The sequence below is a fragment of the Scleropages formosus genome, chromosome 2 (assembly GCF_900964775.1).
Source record: "Scleropages formosus chromosome 2, fSclFor1.1, whole genome shotgun sequence".
NCBI lineage: Eukaryota > Metazoa > Chordata > Actinopteri > Osteoglossiformes > Osteoglossidae > Scleropages > Scleropages formosus.
The window spans coordinates 34252463-34265651 of NC_041807.1; the positions used below are offsets into that span (position 1 = coordinate 34252463).

Sequence of the window (13189 nt, forward strand, 5' to 3'; positions counted from 1 at the left end):
TGAGTTTTTGTTCCTTTCCTCTGTGGCCAGTAGGAAACTTATAGCTTTAATAACTACATGGATAATGTATTACTCTAGTCTGTAGTCAACTGTCTTCTTTGTTTCTTTATGTGATGTATTTGTTTTTCTTGCCTTATGCCTGCATTGCTCTGTGTCATTGCGTGAGAACAGCGCTCTATAAAAATAATTTGAATTGAAAATTGAATTGAATGTCTTGCTACAGCATGAAGACACATTTACTAAGAGTAGAATAAACATATATTTTTAGGTGACATCACATGATTTATCTGACTTTTACTGATGCTGAAAAAATTAAGAAAATAAAATTCAGCAAAAATTTTTTTCGTACTTTATTGCTGTACACGCTTTAATAATTAAGTTATTTTGGAAGTTGTTTGCTAGGACAAATCAACTTATATTCTACTTATTGTGCTCCTAAAAGACCTAAGGTCTGGTTTGTTTTATACTTGAAAATAGGCAGTCTCACTATAACTTTTTCAAAAATAGCTGGCCTGGTACAAGAAGCTGCTTTATTAAAAAGATTTTTTAATTGCAGGGGTCTCAGCTTAAACAGGGCAGCAGGTGGCGCAGTGGTTAAAGCTTCGACCTTCCACTCAAAGGGCCCCGTTTGAATCCCACCTCCCCAGGATTCTGGCTGAGTGACATAGTCCGTAAAGTTCATTAAAGCTTTTTTTTTGCCGTGTTTCTCCACGAAGGAGGAGGCTTCGACCGCTCAAAATAAGTTAAATGCGCCCAAACTGTGACTGCACTTGACTGCGCCGCTCGTTTTTTCTTGCACGTTTTACCTCCGGTCCGGCAGATGGCAGCACCGTACCTTTGTGTGAGCGTGTGGGGCGCGCTGTGCCAGCCGAAGAAGAGAACGGAGGGCGTTCCCAAGTCGCCCCTGAAGCTGTGAGTGTGGAGCCCCGCACGCTGAGCTGCCAACGCCCGGCGCAGACTCGCGAGCGCGCAGCCTCGAGCCTTCAGCCTTAAGCTCCAGCCTCCATCCTCGGGACGGTGAGCGCGGCTCTCTGCTGCATTTTCGTTATGACATGATTAAGTGCGAATTAATGTCGGTAACCGTGTGAGTGAGTGTGTCGGATGTGGGGGAAACGACGCAACGGCGGGCACTCAGTGCTCGTTTTGGGACACACAGAAGCGGAGGAGCACAATTGAATTGAATGTGTTGCGAGACGAAGAAGCTAAGTAGGTTAAGCGGAGCTGTAGCGGTATCGACTCGCGCGCGCCTCGCTCTCCGCTCGGAGTCATGGACGCTTTTCGGCTCGTGTCGCTTCACCGTTTCGCGCCGAACGACGCGCGTGTTCGTGTCTGTCCGTCTGTCTCTGTCCGCCGTGTCTACTATCTTATCTGTCTTTATTTCATGGACATGATCATCATAATCATCCGTTCTCAGTTCTGTGTGAGTGAGGGCACGGTGACGGTCGCGCCGGGAGGGAGCGGGAAGGAAGGCATAATTTATTATAATTTTACTGGGCAGCTCGCGTCATGAAATGGTAAAGTGCTTATATTTGAGAGAAAAAATAGCGGTGTGTCCCCGTGACATGTTCCAACCGGAAGGAGTTGTCCTCACGCTGGACACTGACTGGACAGAGTAGCCGGCAGATAGCTGAACACTGGATACTGTTGTTCTTGTTGGACACACTGGACAGTAAGGCAGAAAGCTGGACACTGTAGTGTATATTGGGCACTGGAGAGTAAGACAGAGAGCTGGACACGGTGTACTGGACACTATATTGGTCAATAAGGCAGAGAGCTGGACACGGTGTACTGGACACTTATATTGCCCATTGCATTGGATGGTAACGTACAGAGTTGGACATTATTGGGCACTGAACAGTAAGACAGACAGCTGGACTTGATGTACTGGACACTATTGGACACTGGACAGTATGGCAGAAGGCTGGCCTTGGTGCCCTGGACAGAACACAGTAAAGCAGACAGCTGGGCACTAAACAGTGTATGTTAGGCACTGGACAGTATAGCGGCAAGTTGGAGAGTGGATATTGGACACTCTGTTGTCCACGGATGGAAAGCAGGACGCTGGACATTCCGCATTGGACAGTGGACACTGTCCTACTGCATGCTCTGTGTTTTTTAAATGAGAACATTCCATAGTGTAAATATGGGACTTTAAAGTGCTCATTGACTCCTGGGTAATTTTACATTGATACATATACAGGATATACTGAGTGTTTGTCACTAACCCTTTTTTATTTGTACAACTAATATTTACCTCCAATAAATAATGTATGAAGCATTTTTTGTGCGTTAAATTGTCTGTACGTTTTTGAGACTCCCTGTAGCAAAGTTTTATTTCCGAAATTGATCTACATTTATAGAACATAGACTGAACATTCGTGCTCCCCTATCAATGTGATGTTTGCAGTTTCCACTTGTCCCTTAACCATAACCTAACAGAATTTATGGTAACGTTTGTTTGCCTTCCTGACTGAAGTTTGCCAGGTGGTCTCTTAACCCTGTCCAAACATGTCCAGTTCTGAGAGACAGAAGCTGGACGCTGTGGCCCGTGTAGCGAACGGTGATGTTCGGATGATGGTAAAGAGACTTCCACCTCTGTGGGGTCAGTGAGTGCAGTTGCGCCTCTTACTGGATCTTACTGGTCCTTTAGGGGAGAACCGTGGTCCTCTGTGAGGTGTAGAGGTCACGGGGGTGGGGGGCGTACAGCGTCCATTTCAGTCTGTTCCCTCTCAGCCGTGTGGACTCGCAGGTGGTGGGAAGCGGTCCAGGCAGGAAGAGCGGCGAGGCGAGTGCGGATGTGTGAGGAAACCTGTGAATGAGTGGGAGGAAAGGGATTTTGTGTCATAGTCAGCGCAGGGAAGTGGGTGGGTGGGACACGTCCTGGAACTGCTGTAACAGCTGTATTTACCGTACTTTACCGTAAGGGACGCTTCTCTGTGACACAGCTTCCGATGCACAGCGGCGTTTACCTGTGGATTAGCTTCTGCTTTTCGTTCGTAAGCCATTAACAATGTTTTTATGTAGCTGTCCAGCTTGGTATTTTACTACAGTAACTCAGGTGAGGTACCTAGCTCAAGGGTAGAAGAAGCATCTTCTAGGTGTAGACATGTTTTCCTGTGTTTTTAACTGCCGTGCTGCTTGCTGGCCTATTTACACCGTGCTCATGATACTTATGCCGGTCGTCTTGTACAGTTCCGGAGTTCTTGTAGATGTAGGTGATATTTCCGTGGGTAGTGTTAATATTTTTGTTCTCGTTTACTACAAGTCCAGCACCATTTGGCTCTGTGATACCATCCAGCCCGTCAGGACCTTATCAACATCTGTGGCATAGTAGTTAAAGGGTCTGGGATCGAGTCCTGCTCCTGACTGTTCGAGGTACTTACCCTGACTTGATACAGTAAAAATTACCCAGCTGGGTTGTCCCACCACGTTCCTTGGTTAAGTTAATATTTACAGAAGTGACTCCTGGGACAGCCTAGTCCGTTACATGGATACACTGGTAAATTATTGTAAGAAGCTTCAGGCAAGTCACTTCTGGAGAAAAGTATCAGCTAATGAATAAGCAATATTTTATGAGACTTCTGTTCTAATTTGCCACGAAGCCATTTAAATTCTCCTGTTCCCGAAGACAGAAACCAAAAAAAATGATTAGCAAAAGTATGGCCATCGTAACTAGCTGAACGTGTCTATTTATGGGCATTATAAGAAAGCAGTAAATGGATGACCGAGCTGAGCCCCAGTAACGCCTGCAGTCCTTGGAAAAGTAATGAAAATGCTGCCACTCTGCTGTCAGATTAGCCACATGTGCTGCTTTTAAGCTTGAAATAGAGAAACTGTTGGTAATAAAGGAGATTAACATGCATTTTTGGAACTCGCTCATATTTCAAATAAGCTCTGATGAAGTGAAATCATAATTTGTTCTTTAAGAGAAGCGGAAGCAAACTCTTGTGTCTCAGTAGCGGCTTTCTGCTTTTTACCTTGGGAAGAGAACTGCTGTAAATGAAACTGAAAACATGCCATAATTGTGCTAAATAGTCGTCATGAGAAATATATTGAGATGGCTGCAGCTTTCAAAGGCCCTTTTCAACAGTTCTTTGGAAAGCTAAAGTGTCTCTGTTTTTTTTTTCCAGGTCTTGACTGAAAATTGTGGGTCTTGAAGGTGTGCAACAATGCAGACTATTAAGTGTGTTGTTGTTGGTGACGGTGCCGTCGGTAAAACCTGCCTCTTAATCTCATACACGACCAACAAGTTTCCATCCGAATATGTACCAACGGTAAGTTGCGAGTATAGTACGTATATAACTAATTGAGTTCTGGCCCTACGATTATTATATCACTGCTTTAAATACAAAGACTTGCCTGTACACTATACGTAATAATGAGTTTCCTACAGAGACACGAAAACAGTGTTTAACTGCTGTGACTGCCTTTGTTTCTTCTAGGTCTTTGATAACTATGCAGTGACGGTTATGATTGGCGGTGAACCATACACTTTAGGATTATTTGATACTGCAGGTACAGTAAACATACATTTCTAGTTTTCCAATAAATACCCAGTCTCATATGGGTGGGAAGTGAGAGAAAATTCATTATGCCATGATGTGACACTACGTGGGATGATGTTTTGATTTCTCATGAAATGTGATTTGCTGTTTAGGGAAATCTGATGATGTCTTATATTTTGAGGTAAAAGCATTTAATTTTCAGTTTGAGTACTGAAAATAGTTGAGTATTAACAAGTAACACACGAGTTCAGGAATATTTTTTGAATGAATTTTTAGTTGGTGCTACTGTGTTTAATGTAGCAGAATATATCTAGATGGAATACATATTAATAGCACTATAAAGATGTTCATTTCAAGAAAAGGGGTAATCAGATTATTTTTTTATTTTTTTTTAATTTTTGGAGATCATTTGTGGGTTACATATTTTAAAGTAATTTTTCTGTTACTACCACCCATAAACTTGTGGGAATTTTTTCACATATATTGCTACCTTCGCTGAACACAGTATAGTCTTAAGTTTTACTCAGATGACATGGGATAAACTCTTAAAAGCCAGAGAAGAGGAGTGATCATCCTCCAAGGCATGGTGGATGTTCTCAAAGGAATTAAAAAAAAAATTAATTACTGCGTTCACTATTTGCACTGAAGCCAACGTCAGGCGAGCTGAAGCCAGGAGGGAAAGGATTTGATGCTAAATTGCATCTCCCATCTGGTAAGTGACTGGGATTTGTTATAAGCCAGCCAGAAACGCCAGTGTTTTCCCAGTCTTTATGTATAATTAAATAATTGCAGTTATGAAATGCTCTCCTGTCTTCAGGAGAAATTCAAAGTGTTACTCTCTATGGAATATGATTGACATTTGGTTGTGCTGGCCAGGTGGGGTGTAAGTGGTGTGCAGACTTTTGATTCATCCAAGACATTTTTCCACAGCATAGATTATCAGTTCTGCCGTGAAGTTATGATTGCTTGATTTTTTTTTTAAATTTTACCCTTTTTTTTTTTTGTCTTCTAATGGCTTTTGGTTTGAACAGCGGGTTTTCCTTTAGGTTTGCTAGCCATCTGCTTTTTAAAGATGTCAGTGATTTACTGATCTAAGTATAGCTGCACATCTGTAGCAAGGTGCCTATACCTCTGTCTTTGGACTGAAAAGCTATTGAGCTTTTTGTGATTTTTCTCTTGCTGCTCACTGTTGTTCACCTGTATTGTTCCTAAGTAGCCTATGGACCATGTAACAAGGGTTTTCCAGATTGTGCTTTTTGAATATAGTTGAATGATGAATTAATCTGATTTTTTCCATCCCTTTCTAGGTCAGGAAGATTATGATAGGTTGCGACCTCTGAGCTATCCCCAGACTGACGTTTTCTTAGTTTGTTTCTCTGTCGTTTCACCGTCTTCCTTTGAAAACGTTAAAGAAAAGGTGGGTTTACTGCAGCATTTGTGGGACTTCTCAGAATATGCCATTCTGAAGATGTTGTCTCAGTGGCGCTAACAGCTGAAAATAAAATTCAGGTGTCCAAGTGTAATATAAGTGTAGGCGAAACTGCAGTTGTTCTATAGAGCTGTAAAATTCCTTATTTTACACTGAAACACTAATGTCAGTAAGCTGCTTGGCGAACCTTCTAGCTGAACAGCTAGTGATCATTTTTAGGACGCCGAAACGAGAGATGCCAGTAACCCATTTTACAGTTGTGGAAAAGCTCTAGCCATTCAGTCCCAGTTTCAACGGTGCCTTCTGCCTCTGTTTGTTGTAGTTACTGAGTAGGTTTTGATTGACTTAAATTTTTCTAGCTAACTGACTGTAGTAAAAACAGCATCATCGGACAGTATGTTTAAATAACAGGAAAACTTTAAATTCAGGTTTATAAAGAATACAGATTCTTTCGGAGTTCCGTAAATGTGACTGTAAATTTCTACTTGTATTGCAGTACATTTGGGGGGTTTCCAACATCACAGTTGATTTATGGTCGAATGCATCCTGCCTGATATCCAGAGGTAACAATTCGCTTATGCCTTCACAGTGGGTGCCCGAAATCACTCACCACTGTCCGAAGACTCCATTCCTGCTGGTGGGAACACAGATTGACCTTAGAGATGACCCCTCAACCGTTGAGAAGCTGGCCAAGAACAAACAGAAGCCAATCACCCCAGAGACCGCGGAGAAGTTGGCCCGCGACCTCAAAGCGGTGAAATATGTTGAGTGCTCTGCGCTCACGCAGGTGAGTGGCCCGTTGAAGGCAACTTCAGTCCTCATCCTCCAGATTATCAGTGAAGCCTTCATTTCAATGTTTAGGTTTATTGCTGTTTTCGTAAACCACTGCTCTTGCAAGTGACTTTATTTTTGTGTCTACTTGGCACCCTTCTTTGAATTGGGTTACCATCAAATCAGCCTTTTTTTCCTGCAGTCCATTTAACTGTTTGCCCTGTTATTTTTTAATATTCTGTGACATTAGCAGTCCTTGTACGGATTTCAGGGTTTTTATGACAGGGTATACATGGGAAAATGAAGTCCTGCTAGTGATTCATTCAGATGAGCCTTCAGCTCTGTTATCCCCCCCTTTTTTTTTTTTTTTTTTTTTGAGACATTTGCTTACTGAGCAGCTTCTGCAATTAGATCAGTTAATTGATAATTGGCAACAAACTGATGAGTCATATTTTTCCCCATAAATAAACAGGATTGTGTATCTTGTGGTTTCCCAGAGTTCATCTTGCAAAACAGTAGAGGAACTCAGAGGACATTTGTGTTTTTTGTCCAGTTGTTTAGGGTCAGTGTACAAAATTGAGTTTAGCGCAGACTCCAGTTAAATTCCACCCAATCTTTTCTCATTCTGTTTATTCACTTTTCTGTGACTTTTTTCACAGTGGAGCTTCATTTAGTCCACAGGTTATGGTTTATTGGCTGCAGGCTGCTGCTTAATTAAATAAGTGCCATAAATGACCACCACTGTCCCAATCATTAGTAGATAAGACTTTTTAAAGCTACTAATAGCCACTGAATGAAACCTGAACTGCAAAGTGATAGAGTATATTTTGGCTTCCTCTGGGACCCAGTTTTCTGGTCTCTTAGTACAGTAACATTATCAAGAGTGTGTTGACTTGTTCTACGGGTTGTCCCGTACACTCATAATATACATAGTTATTTACCACAGATGCTTTAATACAATCAACCATGTCAATTGATTTAGTGTGACAGAAAACTGAAATGAGTGCTATGAAATGAGCATTCCCTTCACATGTTTACAGAAGTGTTCTTTAAGGTTGTACAATATTAATACTTCCGTCGGTTTCCGTGCTTATTGTATATTTGTAGGAGAGGTTACAGGGACAGCAGGGCTTTCTCTGAGTTGATAGGTAAATCCAGAAGTTAAACATTCTAGCTTTGCAGTGAGCAGCCTTGCTCATCGTAGGCACGTCTGTCAGTTGGCACCTGATTCACATGCTGAAACGCTGGGTGAGATGGCGCACCATCCAAGTAATGACTTTGGTAAGAAATTATTTGAAGAGAAAGACAGGAAACTGAGCACTCTTTGAAGACTGGAATTTCTTGCCACCCCTCAAGTTGCGTAACTTCTTCATTTTATCAATTCAAAAAGCGCCACTGACTCACAAGCCCAGTGCTGTTTGTTGGTATTAGCTTCAGCTTTCATCCTGCTGTTCAGTGTTTGTACCACGAATGCAACGCTTTTCTGCTGTAACGATAACGTTTAGCCTTTTCTGCAAAATCTTTGTGATATTCTCTCCACCTTTCACTCTTGAGCAGTTTCACACGCTTGTCTCATCTCCTCTGCAGTGTAATCCTGCTCAACATGCTCCTCTGCGCCCCACTAGCTCTGTCCTCTGACATCGCTGCTGCTCTCTCCTTCTTCCCTGTCTTTGTAGAGAGGTCTCAAGAATGTATTTGATGAAGCCATCCTGGCTGCCCTGGAACCACCAGAAACACAGAGGAAGCGGAAGTGCTGTATATTCTAAAACACTTTTCTATTCCAGCTTTCCTCCCAGCTGTTTGCTGCTCTTTTTTAATCCACTACTATTTAAAGAAAAGTCCATCTGTACATTTCCAAGCTGCCATGTTTTAAACATCTTTGTCATATCCTTGAAGAAAGTCTTGCCTTCAGTAGTTTTGCGTGCTGCCATTTGTTTCATTTTTTGTTTTGTTATAATTTTTTAAAAAAATTTGGCCTTTATTCAAGAACCTGTGTTTGTAAAGCCTTTTGATGTAGGGATGAAAACTTCCTCTGTGGATATGTCATCTCCGCAGTTCTTAGCATTACATTGTAGGCTCACCAGTTAATCGATAGGTGACTTTTTTTCTTTTAAACAAAAAAAAAAAATTTAAAATAAAATGCATTATTTGTGACCTCGGTGTGTATTTTTGGAAAAACATAGAAGAAAACTGTTTGCTCTCTTAATGGATGAATTGTGATTTTTTTTTTTTTTTTTTTTTTTTTCCCCCCCCCCCTCTTCTTTGCATAACTTATTTCAGCGTAGTTTTTTTTTTTTTTTTTTTTTTAAAACTATTATTGTATCAAAAATAAATCTAATATAATCCATGACTAGGAACTGGTCGTTGGATGATGTGTTAAGATTTTGAGAATGAAAAGTATAATCATGTGCAATGTGACTTAAATAAAGGAAAACTGAAATCAATTTTCTGTCAATGTAATATTTTTGTGAATTTTAAAAAAAAAAAAAAACTTTCCTTTGACCAAGTTAAAACTACTTTTATAAAGATGCTTTAAATACAGTGAGTTCAATTTGTTTTTATATATATCCCATTAAATTGTGGGACAGCTGGTAGCATAGTGGTTAGAGCGACTGCCTTTGGACCCAAAGGTTGCAGGTTTGATCCCCACCTTTAGCTGTAGTACCCTTGAGCAAGATACTTACCCTGAATTGCTCCAGTAAAATTACCCAGCTGTATAAATGGGTAAATAATTGTAACCTTAACATTGTAAGTTGCTTTGGAGAAAAGTGTCAGCTAAATGAATAAATGTAAACAATACATCCTGTATTATTTTTCTGAATATGAAAAAGTTTTAAATTCAGAAATTTTAAGCTAGAAATTCTGAAACATTGCCTTAAGAGCCAAATTAGCCCTTTGGCACAAGCTGTAAGCACCGCACAGCGACTGATCTGATCCCAAAACTAGTAATATGGCAACACAGTTTTGATTGTTCACATTGAAATTATGAATTTTTTTTTTCCATTAGACCAAATAATTTACCATTGCCACTTACTGTAAATAGTTACAGAAATTCTGGGGAAACTAAGCAGTCTTTTTATTCATCTGAAGCAGATTTCTTTCCTCGTTTTGTAAATAAACAAAATATAAGTGGTGTAAGAAATAACTTCCACAGGAGGAAATAGCAGTGAAAGGGCACAGTTAGGTCCAGGCAGTTCTCAACAAGGGTGAAGGACCGAAGCCAAGAGCCTGAGCGGAGCAGGGAGGCCTTGACTCAGGTTGTTTCCCACGTACGTGGGTTTCCTGCCCTCTAGTGTGTTTAGGTATCAGGTATTCGCAAGTGTAGTTCCCCACGATGACACAAATGTGTGTCTACCTTCAGGCATGGAGAACACCTTCTAGTGGTAACCCACTGACTGTCTTCAAACAGGTGCTGTCTGTCTGTGCCCCGCACTGAACGCTCACCTCTCTCGCGCTCTCTTTTCCAGAAAGGACTGAAGAACGTGTTTGACGAGGCCATACTGGCTGCCCTGGAGCCACCGGAGCACACGAAGCCCGTATTCGACTGGTCCAGATGTGCGCTGCTTTGAGCAACCTCTCCTTTCTCAGTGGACCTCCGTTAGCTGATTTATACTGTATAGCAGAGGAGCTTCTGCAGGGTGTACTGTGGTTTTCACCTCATCTGAGCTCATAATCACTCAGCTTCCAATTATGTTCAATGAAACGAATCAGTTGACTGACTCCCTCTTTTGTTTTCAGTTGGGTTAAACTGAACTGGTGTGAAGGAATGTTTTTAGTTGTTTAAATGTTAGTAAAAAATATTTTTAGTGTTTTCATTTTCACCCCACAGATCAATGACAATCATTTATTCAATGAAACGTTTGTGATTAATCGTTCTAACCCTGCAAAGAGCTGGACTTGATCGATAATCCTTAACTGCTAAAAATTCTGTTTAATTATACAAAGGTTTTATCTGCATAAATCCGCCTGTAGCAGATTTGTAAAATAAGAGTAAAATGAAGTTCTCAGCTACTACGATCAATTAATATAATTTGAATTGTGCAGTGCGTTCAAAGTCCTAACGAAGGCTGAGTGGTTAAGGGCTCGGAGGGTGTAGAGCACAGTGCACCCTGGGCCACGAGTGCCGCAGTTCACTAACTTTGCTGTAACACAGAGATTCTTAACCTTTTCTGAGCCACTGACCTTTTTCCGAATCTGATAAACACTAAGGACCCGTGAGAGAGGCAACGTTGAAAATATTTACATGTATTAATTTAGCAGATGCTTTCCTCCGAATCGACTTACAGTGTTAAGCTACCTACAGTTATTTACCTCTTTATACAGCTGGGTAATTTTACTGGAGCAATTTTAGGGTAAGTAAAAATTGCACTCAAGTTATTGCACTGATACTTGATTGTCTTCATGTTGGATTTCAATATCGATACTAATAGCAAAGTAATATTTAATTAAAAAAAAAAAAAAACCTTTAACTTTTTAAGCAAGCCTGTGCCTCGCTGACCCCCAGAAGCCATGGACACATCCCCAAGGGGTGTGTGAACCCCAGCTTGAGATCCTCTGCTCTAAAGTGTGGTTTACTGGCAGGTCAAGAGGTCAAAGAGCAAAGCACGTGATACCATATCCTTCTGTAACAAAAATGCAGCAACACACCGGACCTCCTGGTCGGACCCGTTCTGCCTGTCCGCGTTTCTCGAAATGCAGCTAAGAACTTATATCTGGATTGAATCGAAGAGGGTTGAAGACCTTGCATCCATTGCCTGCTTCGCAGGGCAACAGGCCCGAGGAACTGGCTGTGAAACATTACTCCTCGCAGGGCAGATAAAACTAGGAAAATTATTCCAGAAACCATGGCGCTATATTGCTTCTTACACTAAACATCTCTTTTACTGCAATATTCCATTAGAGGTGGGTATTTTGTAGTTATTGTTTCATGTATAATACAACTGACATTTTTCTCTATGGATCTCGGACTTATTGGGAGCGCAGGTGCTGTGCTAATATGGAGCCACAGACAATGTGAGCGCGTCAAAGTTTCTGCTTTATTGGCACTCACTTAATATTTTGTGTTTTACACTACAGTGTTATTTTTTTTTTTTTTTTTACTGTATTTTGTTTGAATTCCTCTATATGCTTTTTATGTTGGGCTTATGCCGATCCCAACATGTATGTTTTGTGCTATTGGGAGCAACAGCCCTTCATGTCATGTTGTCATCCCAGAAGTGCATTCAACTGTGTTTATTTAATGTCCCGACGCACTGAATTTCTTAATATGTTTTTGTTTTGATATTGTTCTGAAATGTTTAGAGTTTCCACACATTACACGATAACCTTTTTTGTTGCAGAGTGTATGCTTTATCTTGGTTCACTGTGCTGTATCTTTTATTAAACGTTGGTTTTTGCACTTTCAGTGCTTCTGTGTTTGATTTTTTTTTTTCTTTTGTGTTGACTGTCTGCAGACTTGCTGTTTAGTAGGTTTGAAACCAGGTCTGGATGCTGACTCTGTCCACAGGCAGGACCTGCTCTAGTGGAGAGTTGAGGGGAGCCGAAGAGCAGACGGGCAGCTGCGTCCTGTTCCAGCTGAACAGCTTCGCTACTATACACACGTGCAGGAGCGACTAAGTTCTCCACGTGTGAGATCACCAGCACCTGGTCCAGATGGTGCACTGTGAGTGTCTTTCAGAGGAAGAAGTCGTGCTTCCTGGTTATGCTCGGTACGTGCCCCTGTGAGGATGACTCAAGTGACTGGAAAACAAAAGGCGAAATTAACCAAGGAGTGAAAATGAAAATGGAAACAAACATCCCCAGCTGGATGAGGAGCTTCTGTCCAGGAACAGCCTGCACAACTTTCAGATGTTTCCTACTCACTTGGGAGGACGGCATGTCTCCTTGCCTCCACTTATCTCTGCGTGTCCCATGCTGGAGTTTCTGAGAATCACCTGGGTGACATGACGGAGTGTTCTTCCATCAAACTTTCAGGCTTTCGTTGCTTGGGACTCCAGTTCTCCGCAGCTTTCATGCTCCACCATACAGCTGTGTCCGGCTTTTCACCAAGCGTGGCTCCACCAACAGACCCCGTTGAAGTCCAGTCTGGGCTCGGATTGCAACACAGGGTGATGGAGACTGACTACCATCTGGCAGAAGAGCTGCTGTGAGAATTGTTACTAGAACTATGAAGTATGATCATATAAACATCGGTACTGAAATCGCTGCATTGGCTCCTGGTTACACTTAGAGTTGATTATAAAATCCTACTTCTCACCTATACGGCAATACATGCTCCGGCTTATCTTTGTGAAATTTTTGAGTCTTACATTCAAAGACGATGTCTTTCTTCATTGGATGCAGGTTACCTTAAAGTACCTGTGATCAACAAGACCTCAGCAGGAGGTCGCACCGTTAGCTATAGAGCACCTAAACTATGGAACAGTCTACCAGTTACTGTCAGAAATGTCTCTTTCAGTCTTTAAATCCAGACTAAAGACCGACA

The 13189-nt window shown here is 41.5% G+C and overlaps 1 protein-coding gene across 3 annotated transcripts; it reads left to right on the plus strand.

The window, feature by feature from the left end:
- Positions 1–892: 892 nt before the first annotated feature.
- LOC108940272 (cell division control protein 42 homolog) lies at positions 893–11000 on the plus strand. Of its 3 annotated transcripts, XM_029246764.1 has the most exons (7): positions 1029–1206; positions 3266–3375; positions 4131–4274; positions 4443–4515; positions 5813–5922; positions 6524–6721; positions 10173–11000. In XM_029246764.1, exons 3-7 carry the CDS (start codon positions 4170–4172, stop codon positions 10272–10274), a joined length of 588 nt encoding a protein of 195 aa, XP_029102597.1. In that variant the 5' UTR covers positions 1029–1206; positions 3266–3375; positions 4131–4169; the 3' UTR covers positions 10275–11000. The 3 variants fall into 3 exon arrangements, with proteins under 3 accessions (XP_018617797.1, XP_018617798.1, XP_029102597.1); XM_018762281.2 differs by lacking the exons at positions 1029–1206; positions 3266–3375 and adding an exon at positions 893–1017; XM_018762282.2 differs by lacking the exons at positions 1029–1206; positions 3266–3375; positions 10173–11000 and adding exons at positions 893–1017; positions 8382–8940.
- The last annotated feature ends 2189 nt before the right edge of the window (positions 11001–13189 follow it).